General features: G+C 38.7%; 1 protein-coding gene across 1 annotated transcript; it reads left to right on the forward strand.

The window, feature by feature from the left end:
* Positions 1 to 401: 401 nt before the first annotated feature.
* On the forward strand, positions 402 to 16,840 carry Smp_125520 (hypothetical protein; the record flags this gene model as incomplete). Its single annotated transcript, XM_018796292.1, has 8 exons — positions 402 to 599; positions 636 to 716; positions 751 to 861; positions 5,778 to 6,005; positions 6,623 to 6,733; positions 9,413 to 9,565; positions 14,645 to 14,759; positions 16,755 to 16,840. The coding sequence occupies 8 exons, from the start codon at positions 402 to 404 to the stop codon at positions 16,838 to 16,840; spliced, it is 1,083 nt and encodes a 360-aa protein (XP_018650519.1).
* Between the last annotated feature and the right edge of the window lie 328 nt (positions 16,841 to 17,168).

Here is a 17,168-nt window from a genome sequence, read left to right on the forward strand (position 1 = left end):
TCTTTTCTATGTGTTTCTTATTGTCAGCTATAATACAAACTAGTACAATCTGTAATTCACGCATATACCGTAGGAACAATGTGTGAGGACTTTTGTACTGATAAGTGGTCAGTTCAGTCAATAGCAAGTTATGACTCAACTGGGATTGCTTAACTAATGATCACCATCATTTTTAACGTAACTAAATTTCATACTACTGGGATTTGTAAAAGCTAAAACTGAGGTGAACTCACCAGTTTCCAAAATCAATAATAAATCGCACTTCGTAGTTAGGCTTCATTATTCCATGTCCTTTGGTTTTATAGTTACAAACTACACAATGTTGGTTTTTTATTTATCATAATCTATCTAAAGTGCCTATTTTTCGTTCTTCAAGAGTTATTTTAACTTCAATGTGGAGAATGTTCCACTTTTCAAAACCGCGCATTGTACTCAGCAGTCTGTCTTGCATTACACACTGTGGCCGTTACTTTAGTTCTCCCGAATCTCAAGAACAACTATCTGAAACTCTAAAAAAGCAATTGTTGGAACGTATTAACACTTTTGGACCCTTAACTGTATCTGAATACATGAAAGAATGTTTATCTAACCCGTTATATGTAGGTTGTAAGAATTTCCCGTGAATTACATTTCAGGGTTATTATAATACACACAGTGTTTTCGGAAAATCTGGAGATTTCACCACTTCACCTGAAATATGTCAAATCTTTGGTGAGGTAATCATGTTTTTTGCCTAAAATACGCTAGTAGTTAATAGGTGTATGGTTGCTGGAAGAATGGAAAAGACAAAACAACCCCAAACACCTACAACTCGTTGAACTTGGTCCAGGACGTGGCACACTTTGCTCTGATATACTGAGGGTTTGTTTGATGAAAATGCAATAATGTCTTTGATTTAATAAATCATATTTATGCCATTATTTATTTATTTTATCTGAAAACCTGGCGTATCTTAGCGGTTTAAAATGAGTTTTGCAAAAGTACTAATAACTAATCAACGTTGTTTGGTTGTCGGTAATCGACCTGACCCAGAAATCAGCAGAATTTTCACAAAAACATCTGTAAACGGTTGTGTGATTTATTTTCAAATACTTAAAAGAACCTTACTGCTTTTACTCCGATTGTTTGTGGATATTCGTTCGTAATCAAATTTAGATAAAATAAGAATCTATGTTACTACGTTTGTAACCTTTGTATTACCTAAAATTGATGGCTTTAACACAGATAGATTCATCTTTTATTTTCCCTTGCATAGTAAGTTTAATAATTACGTTAAACAATTTACGTTGACACAGGTTTCTAAATGTAAAGCGGCGGTTTAGTAGTCAACCCACTGATTCACACATGCAAGCACCTCATCCAAATATTATCATTATCCCTTTCATAGTGAAAGTGTTCACCAAAGCTGAATGCATGAACCTGTATATGGTTTTAATGAAAGTGGCATTTACTAACAGTCTCTTAGCAATTTATAGCTATACCACTGAATAATTTAAATGATACAAGTTTGTTAGTTATTAAGGTTACAGTATACTATACGGATAATCCAGTCAGAATTAAAATGAGCTTCGAATGTTTGAACGATTTTTAAAAATGAGTGGCTTCTATCTTTCACTACATGTGAAAGACCGTCGCCGCTACCTTGACGTGGTGGTCGGGCTTGTCTATCGTGATGACTCAATCGAGCTATGCTGGCTGGAACAATCGTTCCTCAAGGTCCTACCATGTCAGACAGGTCGGTTGAAGAGCGGTAAGACTAAAAGCAGCAATCCCAAGGTCCGAAGGCTGCCGACTGTACAGAGGTGTGACAGCAGTAAGGTGTTTCCTTCAGACAACGAGCATGACAGCAATGCTGCCTTCCCACAAAGAGGGGTGGGGTTGGAAAAGGTCGACCCTAAAAATGCACACCTCGCCTTATCCCACGGATTTCCGTCTCCGGCGGTAAGGTCCTTTGAAGAACGGAGCTAACACGTCAAAAATCCCCCACAAAAAGGCCATGCGTGACAGGCCTCAAGCAGTTGTCCCTTGGGCACTGCGGTCACGCTCCCAGGTCGTTATGACCAACACTAATCCAACTTCCTTTTCAGGTCCCTCAAGAAATACCCTTCCACGGTGTGGGCAGCCGGGAAGTAACATTAGCCCTCATACCCATAACTGCACACGAGACCAAGTTGGTCACTTTCAAATCCTTCCTACACCTAATAACTCTCTTATCTCCACGACTAACTCTTCCCACGTCCTTTTATCACCTCGCACCGCTAGGGCAAACGATTCGAGTACACGGAACGTTATTCCTGGTCTCCTGAAACCACGCTCTAAACTACATGTAGGAACTTTTAATGTCCGGACATTGTGCCAAATAGGACAACAGGCTTCCTTAGCTAGGACTTTAGAATCATACACCATCGATGTGTGCTGCGTCTCCGAAACGCGCATACAAGATCCGAGTAGCATCATTCATTTGAACTCACCTTATCAAAATAAAGAACCATCTCGACACACGCTTCGTGTATCTGGAAGCCCTGATGCTGCTTCCCGTGGTCTCGCTGGCGTGGGTATAGCATTAAGTCCTAGGGCAGAACTAGCTCTTTTAGACTGGATCCCAGTAGACAGTCGTCTATGCGCTGTCCGACTAAACGGATCAGTAAGGACTCGAAAAGATAGGGAAACTCGTCGTTGCCTCTTCGTCGTCTCTGCCTACTCTCCCACTGACTGCAGCTCAGACGATATAAAAGATGAGTTCTACAGGAAACTTTCTGACCTTTTCCGTAAAGCTAGGCGTTCTGATGTAGTAATAGTGGCAGGTGACTTCAATGCTCAAGTAGGTAAACTAAGTGAAAGGGAAAGACACCTGGGTGGATCTTATGGTGTCGTGGCTCAAAGAACAGATAATGGCGACCGTCTGTTGCAGCTGTGCTCAGATAACCGCCTATTTCTTGCAAATACTAACTTTAAGCATAAGGAAAAACATCTTTTGACCTGGCGACCCCCGAATTCGTCCCAACGTTGGACCCAATTAGATCACATCGCTATCAGCCACCGATGGAGGGGCTCTATAGAAGACTGTCGCTCATTCTGGAGCACATGTTTAGATTCAGATCATGCTCTAGTGCGTGCACGTATCTGTCTGCGTCTTAATGGACGTAAGAAAGACACTGTAGGTAAGCCTCTAAGGGTTCTACTTAATGATAGGCAAGCTAAAAAAAGTATTTCAGGAACAACTGGAAAAACAGTTGGGCAGCCATGTAAGTTGTGCCTACCCCGAGGCAGCGTGGAATGACATCCGAAAAGCTGTGGAGACAGCAGTGATATCCGCTAGTAAGGTCAACTATAAGGTTAGGGAGAAACAATGGATCTCAGCAGCATCTACCGCACTGATAGATGCTCGAAAACTCATCCCACCTGGCTCTAAACATAACGAAGAGCGGAGTCAGCTTAAGCGCAGGCTAATAAGAAGCCTACGTAATGATCGTGAACAGTGGTGGGTAGAGAAAGCAAGAGAGATGGAAAAGGCAGCGGCAATAGGTAACAGTAGGCAGCTATTCAGACTCGTTAAAGAAACCGGTATTAGGAACCCAAGTATCAGTGAAACCATCTCAGATAAAGATGGGCATATCATTCATTCTCAATCCAGGAGATTGGATCTATGGGCAGAACACTTTAGGGATCAGCTCAACTGGCCTTCAGCCACACTTCAGTTACCTATGATCCCCAGTCGTCCTGAATGGAGAATTGATATAGGTCCTCCAACTCCCTACGAGGTTGTAAAAGCTATAGGAAATCTGAAGCGAGGGAGATCAGCAGGCCCTGACAGGTTTACCCCTGAGATTTTTAAGGATGGTGGTCCAGTACTAGCAGCGAGATTGACTGAGGTCTTAGGTAGAATCTGGGAAGTGGACGTAATTCCATCTGACTGGTCCCAATCACTGATTGTGCCAGTCTATAAGGAAGGACAAAAGTCCTCCTGTGACGATCACAGAGGGATCAGTTTGACTAATATAGTGTCTAAAATATTAGCTTCAATAATACTAGGACGCCTAACCAAAGCTCGTGAAGAGCAGACTAGAGAAAACCAGGCTGGTTTTCGACCTGGACGTGGTGCATAGACCAGATATTCACTTTACGTCAGGTCCTAGAACATAGACATACATTCAGACGTCCCACAATCGTAGTATTTTTTGACCTTAAGGCGGCATTTGACTCCGTTGATCGTGAGGTTCTATGGCAGTGTTTGTCAGTGAAAGGAGTACCAAAGAAGTACATTAACCTCATAAAGGCTCTCTACTCGAACACAACTGGTTGAGTTAGAGCCTATGGCGAACTGTCATCAGAATTGGTTACCTCAAGTGGTGTTCGTCAGGGCTGTCCACTCTCCCCATTCTTGTTTAACTTTGTCATTGACATACTTTTAGAGATGACACTTTCTTCAGCTAAACCTCCAGGAGTTGAACTTTTACCGGGAGGCTCACTTGTTGACTTGGAATACGCCGACGACATAGTTTTACTTGTTAGGAAACGGGTACTAGGTAAGGATGGCAAATCGATTGATGAAGTAGTGAAACTTCATCAGTTGAGATGGCTGGGACACGTGTTACGTATGCCCAACCACCGACTGCCCAGACGTGCAATGTTCCATGGTGTAGGAGTAGGTTGGAAGAAAGCTAGGGGCGGCCAGACCAAAACGTGGCACAAATCCATGAAGTCACTAACAATTGGACTGAGCCATGTTGGTAGGTGTAGACTACCTGGTTGGGATTCGCGAGATGATAGCAACCGATGGTTAGAGACCTTGAATGACATGGCTCAAAATCGTTTGCAATGGCAAAGGTGCATACACTCTTTGTGTTCTACCAAATTCTAATCTTCTGAATTCTTCATGTCCGTATCCTTTTCCTCTTTCCAAATTTATTTCACCGTATTATACTCCTTCAATAACTTCTTCAAACCCTAATCTTTCACATAATCCTTATACTCTTACTACTTCTACCAATATGGGATTTGAATCGACAACTGCATCTCTGTGCTAATGTGGTATGGCAACTCGAACTGATATACGTACGTACGAAGTTCTACGTTGTGACTGACTGACTTCACTACATGTGTGATGGTAATGTCTTAGTATAGACCTCAAAAAGTTTTTATAACTACCGGATAACTCACTTTTCTACACAATGTTACATAACATGTAAACATATCAGTTTTCCTTGTTTATGATAAAACTACAAAGTAATCATTTGATTAGCGTTTAACTGAAGAATAGGTGAGCTGGTGAAGTAGGAATATCAAACTAGATACCGTTTTTTACACATGAATTTCTCATATCAGAATGGGGACAATGATAGCTTTCCTATAACTCGGTCTTCCTGACACTTCGGAGAAGTTAGGAACAAAGATTTTGTAGGTAATAATGAAACCTCTGGGAAACATTTATAGTTTTAAGAACGAATCAAAAACAAACCTTTTAGCCTGAAAAAGTTTGCATCCAGATAAACGAAATTATGTGGCTGTATTCCTACTATATTAAAATCGGAGAACTGATAATAGCCATCGATAAACTAATGAACTTCCTAAAACTACTTATTTCTGATAGATCTTGTCATTTTTGTTGCGAAATACTTCTTATACATACAGGTTCTCTGCCAATGACTGAAAAATAGCTTCAAAATCAAAACGTCATTTTAAAGATCCCTCGATTTCGTCCACATACCATACTTTAGCCGTTAGTAAATTACGTACATGAAATGTATCCTAATCAATTGTATTTCATTTTATTCCAGGTTTTTTCCAAATTCCCAGAGATATATTCAACATTATCAATACACTTAGTTGAAATAAGTCAATCAATGCGACAGACTCAAAAGCAAACAATAGAAAAGACTCTGTCACATTTAAATAATAAACCTCCGCTTATATTTTGGCATACTGACCTACGACAAGTTCCTGAAAATTTCTCATTTTTTATAGGTCACGAATTTTTTGATGTGCTTCCAGTTCACCGTTTTCAGGTAAATTATCATATATTTTCATGACTTCATATACGCTTACGGGAATCTGTTCTTATTTAAGTAGTTGATAAAAATCTAAAGATCATGTAATAAATGTGCTATTTTTATCCTTATAATCCTATACTTCTCATAAGTGATTATGACCTTCTATACGTGTGTATCCTCTACAATTGGTCTCGTTTATTCCACTAACCATATATGTTTTGATGTTTATGTGTATGTGTGTACTCATCCTATCCACTGTCTATTCTGTGTATAAACTTATACAAAATTATTTAGCTATCTATCTAGCTTGCCAACTCCATCTTCTATACGTTCCTATTTTCTTCTAGTCTTTCTACACTTATACTATTACCTGAAATTTTTATGTGATATTTCATATGTCGGCCTTTAATACTACGTCGTATATACGTCTCAAGTCAAGGAACTTAAACGAAATTAATCTGATATATATATCAGAGACCAATATGCATTAGAGTCAGATGTCCCACTAAAATATTCATGCGATTATTATTATTATTATTATTATTATTATTTTAACTCATTTACACAATATGATAGCAATATGCAGTTATGACTGTTTGTTTGCCTTATCACTCTCGTTCGTTTTATTTTAGAAGCATGAAGGAAAATGGCACGAAGTTTTAGTTAGCTCTATGATGAATTCTAATAGTTTATGTTTTGTACGTTCAGGCACAAAAACTCCAGCATCAATAGTATATCTCCCGGTAAGCTGCTTATTTCTATCTTTGGAACCATGTATTGAATTCTTCGATAATGAGCTAATCGTCGCGATATTGTAGGCTTCATCATTAAGCTTAAACAACCAAGTAATCGTTAGACCGTTGTATAATATTTACGTATGTTTCACAAAAAAGCTGAAACTATAATTGTCATAATTTATGGACAAATGGAATTGAAGTTTCATATCACACAGACTGATTTTGGTTAGAAAACTATTGAAGAACTAAAAGGCCAAGGACAGCTGTTTTGTTCTAGCATGAGATTCACCAATCACCTCACAAGAAGTCAAACCCAGGATATTAATGTCTCTTAGTGAGCAACTGACGTTTAGATCACTGACTTAAAACCTAGTGGTTTACACTCCTAACTTCACTCTGCTCACAGTATTGTGTGACCGTTACTCATGGCTATTAATTATATTTGTCATAGTTGAAAGCATGAGTCAATTGAAGCTAGACCACCTTGGTGGTCTAACCATAGTTCGTGATGTAAAATTACAAACTCAGAAACTTACACAACAATCTAAAATAAAATTGGAATTACGCCGACTTTTGATAGGTCACTAAATATACTACTAACAGATCTAAAATAATGAGCCTTTAATCAGAATTTAATTGTAGAACAATTTGCTGAGCACCTAGATGCTAAGACATTTTCAAGTGAAAAATTATCCGAACATTCATTTTTTTAAATATAATCCCGTAGTATGTGATCAAAACTAATTTCTCCACATAGATCTAAAGTGTTATAAACACTAGCATTTTACTTGTTTGATTTTCGTATTAAGTCGCATTCTAAGTTGAAATTCATGTATTCATCTTAGGACACAAATAACCTACCCAATAACTAAAATTTTGTCCAAAATTAACTTCTCTGAGACTAAAAATCAAACAGCCTAACTATTTTACTTGTGTGATTGTTAAGCAGTGCACTCAATAAGTTAAGTGAGTAATGCTGAGGTTGGACTCAGAGTAGTTGGTTAAGATGGCAAGTTATTTGATGAAGTAGTGAATCTTGATTGAATCAGGTGGTTGAAAAATGTATTGCACATGCCTAACAACAGTCTAATGCTTGCGATATCTGCTGATGTGGAAGTAGATTTGAAGTAAGTCAATAACAGCCAAACTAAAATCTGACATCAGTTCGTGAAGTCACTGACTATTGAACTAAGGCTTGTAAATAAATACAGACCGGGTAAGGTCCACGAGATTATCGCAACTGATGGTATGAGACATTGAACGATATGGTTTAAAATCGGTCTCAATGGCTCATATGCATTCAGTCTTTTTCGGCAAATACCCATACCTTTTATTTCATAAATTTATCTTCGCATATCATAATATTTATGCCTAATCTTTTGTTAGTACTATCAATACTATTGCTACATATAGTGATCTGTCATTTGTCTTGAGAATTTCATTTCGTTATACTGATTACTACTAGTAATGTATTTATTTGAACTCTAAATTGATGATATTCAGTTTTATTTCAGCTGTCAAATCAGATAGCTTCAACTTCACTTGAATATTATCATTTGAAATCGAAAAAATCACAATATTTTTTATTACTTCTCGGAATCCAGGATTTACTTACATTCGAAGTAATGAGATTAATATCAAATAGCCAATGGTAATCATGGACAATAATGAAAATGTTTGTTTTAATAGGACTGAATAATTACTGACAATATTGATCAATAAAATATAGTAAAGAAATTGTATAACATAATAGTTACTTACATGTAATATAACCGTGTAGTACCGTGCTTCGTTAATAGTTCACCTCAATAACCGTTATAATACAGGTCTTAATGGTGCATAATATCAGAAAGCAAATAGAAGCGGCAGCTACAGTTTTATTAACAAATGACGCAGGCCAGAAAGTTATAAGCACATGAGTAAATATCAGCTAGCGAAACAAAAATGATACGCATTGGAGATGGTGGGTAAGCCAACTCACTTTAATCAAGCGTTAATCAATATTTATAGTCAGACAAGAATAAATGACAAACGTGATAATTAGGATAAAAAGTGTACACACACCTACGCTCATACAAAAATGGTCAGAGTTAATAAGTGAATAATTAACAAGGTGAAAACATGACTCATGATGGACAGGTAAATTGGCTTGTCCAGAAGCTATAATATGGTATATGGGCTTGGCATATCAACCGCCACCACAACCGTATTAAATAAATCTCACAAATAGCCGAACTAATGTGTGTGGTATATACCTCTTTTTAAAATTTCTACTGAAACAAGACATAAATCAAAGTAACTATTTGTGATAGTTTACACGATAAACAATGTCAATCTTTATCTTCGTTTCGCGTTGAATATGTTGCTTTAGTGTACGAAGCTATTGCCAAAAGCTACCTATTTTTGGCATTATTATAACTTGCAATTTGGTAGTCATATGTAAAGCTTATGATTATATAAAATGTCTTTTCATAGATATTTGTGTCAGTTTAGTGACTAAGGCACTCGACTTTCAGCCACTAAGTTCCAGGTTTGGACTCGAATATACTTATTTCGGTTCACAAAACCGTGTAGTATCATTAACTTTCACATTTAAATTGTTTCACACCCAAGTACCTGGTTACTAAGTTAATTAATCAGATTTATAGTATTAGATAATTGCATTTTTTTAATTATTTTCTAAAGTTAGTTCCTAATCTGTCGAACCGAGACTCTGTGGAAGTCTGTCCTGATATGATATGTGTCGCACAATTATTATGCAAACGAATTAATAAAACGGGTGGTAGTGCACTATTGATTGATTATGGTCATGAAGGTGAAAAAGGTGATACATTTCGTGTAAGTCAAAGTCTTTGCATATATCATTTAATAATATTCAGTATTATTTCATGTAATTTGTTATATAGTGTTGGGATGACCCTGCATTTTTCTCGCAAGCGACATAACAAGCTCAGGGGTCATCAAGGAGCATTTCAACCAATCAGCGATTAATTAGAAGTTATGTGAAGTTATGTTACTAAAATAACGAAAATGGAAAAGTCACATGTGGAGATCCTGATTGGCTGATTAATACACTGCTACTATGTTTAGCAGTGTTCTAGAACTTTCAGTAAAACTCAAGGACTCTTAAATTACTATAAAATCCCCATATTTTATGTACGTAAATGAAACCCTGTAGTAAAGTGCTTCCCTCACACTTTATGCCTTTTCTCTGGTCTTCAAGTCGGTGTATAGTTCTAGCTCGGGGGTATGGAACTAGCTTAGGGAAGCGAATATAGCGTTCACAATCGGCCAGACATAACATAAAGATTAAGTTGATATGATAAAATACTGAAATGATTGTGAGGTGTTAGTCAAAACTATAATTCCTTCATAAAATCGATCACCCTCAAATCTCAACTGAATCGATTTCAGGGGACAACATCAACTGACCAACTAACTGAATATATAGAGGATATATATTATATTGTATTTAAGATTTCTCAGTTATCTAAACAATACTCAAATAAAATAGTGTAATTAATCAGCCAACAATTGAATAATCAAAAGATTGAAATAAAATTAAACGAAGTTCTACTTCAGCTTATTCTATCAAAAACTTAGTTTAGGAACTTTTAGTGCCCCAAAATCTGACTCCAGTTAGATCGCTTCTGATGGTTATCGAATGATTGCTGTTGAAATACACATATCACACAAATGAATGAAATGATGAACTCTATTGATGATACTATTCCTGCTCATATTAGAAGCAAGACAATTTACATTATTATTATTATTATTATTATTATTATTATTATTATTATTATTATTATTATTACTTACCATATCGCTAATTCACCCCCTTTTATCCCCAATTTGTGTAACCTTACTTTTCAACTTATGCAGCAGCTCGCTCTTGGAAAATCTGTCCTATCTAAACGATCTCCAGTCACTGTCTGGTTGAAAGTGAATGCTTCCACCGATTACGAATGCTGAAGCAGTCTTTCTGAAACCACGTACGCCGTTCAAGCTGGCTTCCTTCAACGTTCGCACACTAATGCAGATCAGACAACAGATAGGGCTGGCTATGTCTTTGGAAGGTCTTAATGTTGATGTTTGTTGTCTATCCGAGACCCGTATTCAAGACTCTAGTGAAGTACTACAAATCCGCTCTCCATCTGTCGCCTCGAAAAGCTTGTTCCACGTGCGCTTATCCGGGGACCCTGTGGCATCTTCGTCTGGTCTTGCTGGCGTTGGTGTCGCACTAAGCGCTAGGGCTGAGGCAGCACTAATCGATTGGATCCCCATTAACAGTCGGTTATGTGCTGTTAGATTAGAAAGTTCCATCAAAGTAAGAAGAAACCGGCGTGAGAAACGGTGTCTTTTCGTCATCTCCGCCTATGCCCCGACAGATTGCAGCCCGGATGCAATCAAGGATGAGTTTTACCATCAGTTAACAGTTCTTCTCCAGAAAGCGCGTTCGACAGATATTGTAGTACTAGCCGGAGACTTGAATGCACAGGTCGGGCGTCTAGGCACAGAAGAGAGTCGTTTAGGTGGCCGATGGGGACTTGTTGGTCGCAGGACAGATAACGGGGACCGTCTACTGCAACTGTGCACAGACCACAACCTGTTTCTGGCCAGCACTAACTTCCGGCACAGTCATCGCCGGTGTGCCACCTGGCGTCCTCCCTCTGCATCCCAAGCCTGGACTCAGATTGATCACATCGCGATCAGCTACCGCTGGCGTGGTTGTGTACAAGACTGCCGCTCCTTTTGGAGTACCTATCTGGAGTCTGATCATGCCCTGGTCTGCGCCAATCTCACCTTACTTTTCAGTGGCCGAAGGATTGACCACCACCAACGGATTGATATTAGTAAATTGGCTGCAACTTCTGTTGCAAGTAAGTATCGAGCGGAGCTAGCCTCTAGGCTAGCTACCACCCCACCGAAAAGTATAGGTGAGCATTGGTTGCATCTTCACGACGCCATGAAAATGGCGAGTAAAGCCGCTTGCGGCTTCGCGAAACGTCCCGCTTACAAGCACTGGGTTTCTTCTGGCTCCTTACAACTGATGGAAGCCCGTCGGTCTACTCCGGGTGACCGTGAGTTTGACCACAAACGAAGGCTGTTACGTAATGAAATCGGGCAAAGCTTGCGTAAGGACCGGGAAGCCTGGTGGTCGGAGCGTGCTAATGAGATGGAAGCAGCAGCTGCATCTGGTAACTGCCGGAAGCTCTTCCAACTCATCCGAGCCACTGGCAGCAAGAAGTCTGGTGTGAGTAAAACAATCTACGAGGATGACGGGATGCCAATCACTAACATCTGTCGACGTCTTGGACGATGGGCGGAATTTTTCGAAGGGCAGTTCAACTGGCCTGCTGCTCCGGCAACATCAACCAGCTTGTCCTGCCCCCCATGGCCGGTGACGACTGATCCACCAAACGAGGCGGAAGTCCGCAAGGAACTCCAACTCTTGAAACGTTACAAATCACCGGGCCCAGATGACTTACCTCCGGCTCTTTTTAAAGATGGTGGTGACTTTCTGACTAAGGAATTGACTGTGTTGTTTGGAAAGGTTTGGGAACAAGAAAGTGTTCCAACATCATGGAATGAGTCGATAGTCGTCCCTATCTTTAAAAAGGGTTCACGTTGTTCCTGCAATAACTATCGGGGGATAAGTCTACTTTCGATTGCGTCCAAACTATTGGCTTCTGTCATTCTTCGTAGGTTGTTTAAAACCCGAGAACGATTGACTCGCGAGGAGCAGGCTGGTTTTCGTTCTGGTCGAGGATGCATTGATCACATCTTCACCCTCCGCCAAATGTTAGAACACCGTCATACTTATCGCAGGCCAACAATCGTAGTGTTTCTTGATATCAGGGCGGCCTTCGATTCGTTGGACAGGACTGTTCTCTGGGATTGTCTATTGAAGAAGGGTGTGCCTGAGAAGTTCATTAACATCTTAAAGGCCCTGTATACGAACACCTCAGGCAGAGTGAGGGCATACAACCACCTTTCTCCCTTGTTCCATTCGAGCAGTGGGGTTAGGCAGGGTTGCCCGATCTCACCATTCCTCTTCAACTTTGCCATCGACGACATCCTGGAAACAGCTCTGGTGGATGTAAGTAATGGCGGTGTGGATATGTTGCCTGGAGAACGACTTCTCGACCTTGAGTATGCGGATGATATTGTCTTACTGTGCGATAATGCCCAAGGCATGCAATCAGCACTTAATCAGTTGGCAATCAGTGTCCGCAGGTACGGCATGTGCTTTGCACCCTCCAAGTGCAAAGTACTCCTACAAGACTGGCAGGATTCTCATCCTGTACTCACCCTGAATGGTGAGGAGATCGAAATAGTTGAGAAGTTCGTGTATCTAGGTAGCTATATAAGCGCTGGTGGTGGCGTGAGTGATGAGATTGATGCACGTATAATGAAAGCCAGAGCGGCTTATGCCAATCTGGGCCATCTTTGGCGCCTTCGTGATGTTAGTCTGGCTGTAAAAGGTCGGATCTACAACGCGTCGGTGAGAGCAGTTTTGCTCTATGCTTGTGAAACCTGGCCTCTCCGAGTTGAGGATGTTAGACGTCTCTCTGTGTTCGATCATCGTTGTCTCCGAAGGATTGCTGACATCCAGTGGCAACACCATGTTAGTAATGCAGAGGTTCGGTATCGTGTGTTCGGTAATCCAATTAGTGTCATCATCTTGAAACACCGACTTCGGTGGCTTGGACATGTTTTACGAATGTCGTCCCAGAGACTTCCACGTCGTGCATTATTTGCCGACCCTGGGACTGGTTGGAAAAAGCGGAGAGGAGGTCAGTGTATGACATGGTGTCGTGGCATGAAAGAAAGCTGCAAAGGGCTAGCTTCCGTTGGTCCTTCACGACTCCCTGGTTGGGGTCCGAGAGATGGTGCAACACAGTGGCTAGAGACGTTATCAGATATGGCTCAGAATAGAAGCCAGTGGAGATCCTGCTGCAACCTTCTTTTACTCTCTACATAAAGAATGGTTCTAACTTTCCTAACTAAAAGAGTCTTCTGGTTGTACATTTCAGTCCGCCTTATCTTTTCATCCCTTCTCTTCCTACTTTCATTATTTTGTGTGGCGCATATGTACCTGGTGCCCTTTTGTACCAATATATATGTGTTTAAATAAATAAATAAATAAACACATATCACCAATCCTCATACATAATTACCGACTGAAACCGTGTTAATGAATAACAAAATGAAATAAGTCAAATACAAGAATGGGTTTTTGAATACGTAAATCTCGTACAATCGTTGGTCAGAAAGTGAAACGAAACGAAATGACGCCTGGTGGAGAAGGCGTGTGAGCCAACTTGATTTAACCAAACGTAAATCAATATTTATAGTCAGATGAAAATAAGTTAGACATGTGAAGAGTAAGATAAGAAATGCACACACACGCTTGCATAAGGACAGTCAAGGTTGACAAGTGAATAATTGACAAGGTCAAAGTGCGACTCAAGAAGAATGAATAAATTGGTCGATCAGGTAGCTAGGATAAAATATGTGGGTTTGCCGTAGTAACTGACACTACAAACTCCTCTGTTGCGTTTCGGGTTAAAGAAGTTTATCAAAGTGATTTTGTATGTCACATACAAATGCTTATTTAAATAAACTTGTTTGATATATATATATCTATATATATATATATATATATGTACAAAATCATGCACTTGGCTTTAGACCACATTGTATATATTCGGTTAAGTGATACTACCGATAGACCAAGCCGGAATAGGTGAAGTATTCGAACCTAGGAATTAGTCGCTGAAAGATGAATGTTTTAACCACTAAGTTACCATTGTTTACACAGTCGACGTATTTATGTATAAATCTGCTCTGAAAGACATTTTTTCTCATTACAACACCACTAATACATCCTCTCTTTTATTTTCTCTACAGGGTTTTCATAAACACTCAGTTTGTGATCCTCTCATCAATCCTGGTCACACTGATCTAACATGTGATGTTGATTTTAGTATTTTATGTCATGCAGTCAAAAACTCCGATGCTAAAGGTTTGTTTATTATTTAATTGTTTATTTTATTCCATGTTATTCCAGTTTATTTCTTTTCATAAAAATTAAATTAATTCTTTCTTGTTCAGCTTATTTGTTTCAGTGGCTAATTCTTAATTAATTATTATGATTATATTATAGTGAAAAAAACTGTTTGCATAGAGCTCTTTGACATTTCCCCCTTACTAATATTATTGATTATCAAGTTGATATCATTGATCAGGAAATGAATTAGGGAGTTGCTAAGGAGACAGCTCAGGTTATCTATTTTTTTCTTGTTACTATATGTCGGTTTTTCCTTTAAATATTACCTGGGTGACATTTTGTAACGTTTACATTTTGGTAGTTTCGTGTCTGACCTGAAGGTACCTTGTATGTTGGGAGAGTGTCAGAGGGAGTGTATGAGAGAATCCGACAGGAAAAAGGTGTGGCGATAACTCAATAAGCACATAGAATGCACTTACATTTAATAACGAAAGCAATCGACAACATTTGGAAGTAACACTAACCTCAGATTAAAACGATCGGATAATTGAAACTAGAAGTTGATAGCGTAAGGTCTCGAACGTGTTGCAATTTCTCTAATTTTAGTATCCATAATGACGTTTGCCGTTGTTCGATTGGTTGTTATCACTCTTAGTTCGCTTTTTTACGTGTTCCAAGTTCATTTCATATTACCATATCAACAGAGTTGTCGCTTTTCAATTTCTGACTTCTGTTGGGAATATAAAGCTAGCTTGAAAGTTCTGTCTTCTCTATCTTACACTAGCTTATAGATTATTGACGTTAAAGTGTTGTTGTATCTCAAACATCCAGCATAGTATATTTAAGTTTAAATTCTTTCTCTTACTTCCGGGTGTGGGCCCCTAAGAAAACCATCTGCTTCAGTTTGGGCACCTGGGCAGTATCACAGCCCTCAAGCAAATCAAATGAGATTTGTATGGCGCATATGTATCTGGTGCTTCCTTATACCAATATTTATGTGTTTGAATAAATAAAATAAAATAAAAACTTATTAGAAGATTCTCAGTTGTTCATAAACATGGTTTACCGTAGACCAATCGGAAACTACAATGTTTCGTTATTACCATGATTTGATGGTAGCCTAGCGTTTTAAGTACTTCATTATCAACCATTTAGTTTTAGGTTCAAACGCATTAATGTCTCTTCAGTTTGGTCAAGTGATTAATATCACAGCCTTCACACAATAAAAAATACAGCTTGAATCGCGTGCATAAGGCTGTACTTAATAAATGAATTACAACATGATCTTTAAATATGTACGATGACATATCTAGTTGTCTTAAACTACAACATGGCTAATTAATCGCACTTGAAAGCGTATGACTACCGAACCTTTACTCAAGAAAAATAATAACGGGTCTCATTAACCAATAAGACCTTTCAGTTCAATCATCGAAATTCTCGAATTTTAAACCTGTTTTGAATTAAGCTACTGTATTGTACCATAAATTTATAACCTTAGTACACAATTCTGTACAGGTATATTAGATTCTTTTAAGTACTTTTATTCAGTAAGTCACACAACGTAGAATCTGGCACATATGTGCATTGATTAAAGTTGCCACACCACCTCACCACAGCGGAATGCCTGAGCAACAGAAGCGGTAATTATATCGGTCGTTGCAGAAGAGGTTACACTTGATGATTCTGTAAGGAAGAATTAATTCTCAGGATAAAAAAGTACGACATAACTTCAAAACTCAGCACCTTAGAGAAGACAAAGATTGAGACCATTCACGCCGTTGCGTACGATTATAAGTCATTTCACCCTATGTTTTCAACCACTAACTACAATAATCGCACGAACCCCAACCAAGTACGTTGCACTTGTATACATGATTCAGTCCAACAGTCAACGATGTCATGGACTAACACCACATCAAGTAACTTAACTCCCTTTTTCATTTTTCTCTACTTTACATCTCTGTTAATATTTTAACTAGTGAAATTTTCTTTTTCCTAATACTTTAGTAAGACTTCATGGCCCTGTAACTCAAGCTTATTTTCTTATCAATATGGGTTTATTCACCCGATTAAAGGTAACAATTGATAAGTAATTAAATTTTTTGATTGTCTCCTTATGGACTTGCTTTTTACAAATTTATCACATTATGAAGGCATTTAAAAATTATGAATGTTATCTACTTGGAATTTAAGTTAATTTCAACAAAAATACTTTAGCTTTGCTTATATTATGATTTAAAACAAAAGTTATTTCCCTCTTTTAGTCAGTAGCGTTTGAACCGGATCAGTCGCTCAATATTTTAACCGAACAAATTTATTAATTGATAGTCAAGTCATATAGTTTGACCTGTAGAATATCTCGTTAGTCATTCCGAAAATCCTGGTTCAACTCTAGTTTCAATGTATATTCTTGTTTGCTTA

This window comes from Schistosoma mansoni, chromosome 2 (assembly GCF_000237925.1).
Source record: "Schistosoma mansoni strain Puerto Rico chromosome 2, complete genome".
NCBI classification, from domain to species: domain Eukaryota; kingdom Metazoa; phylum Platyhelminthes; class Trematoda; order Strigeidida; family Schistosomatidae; genus Schistosoma; species Schistosoma mansoni.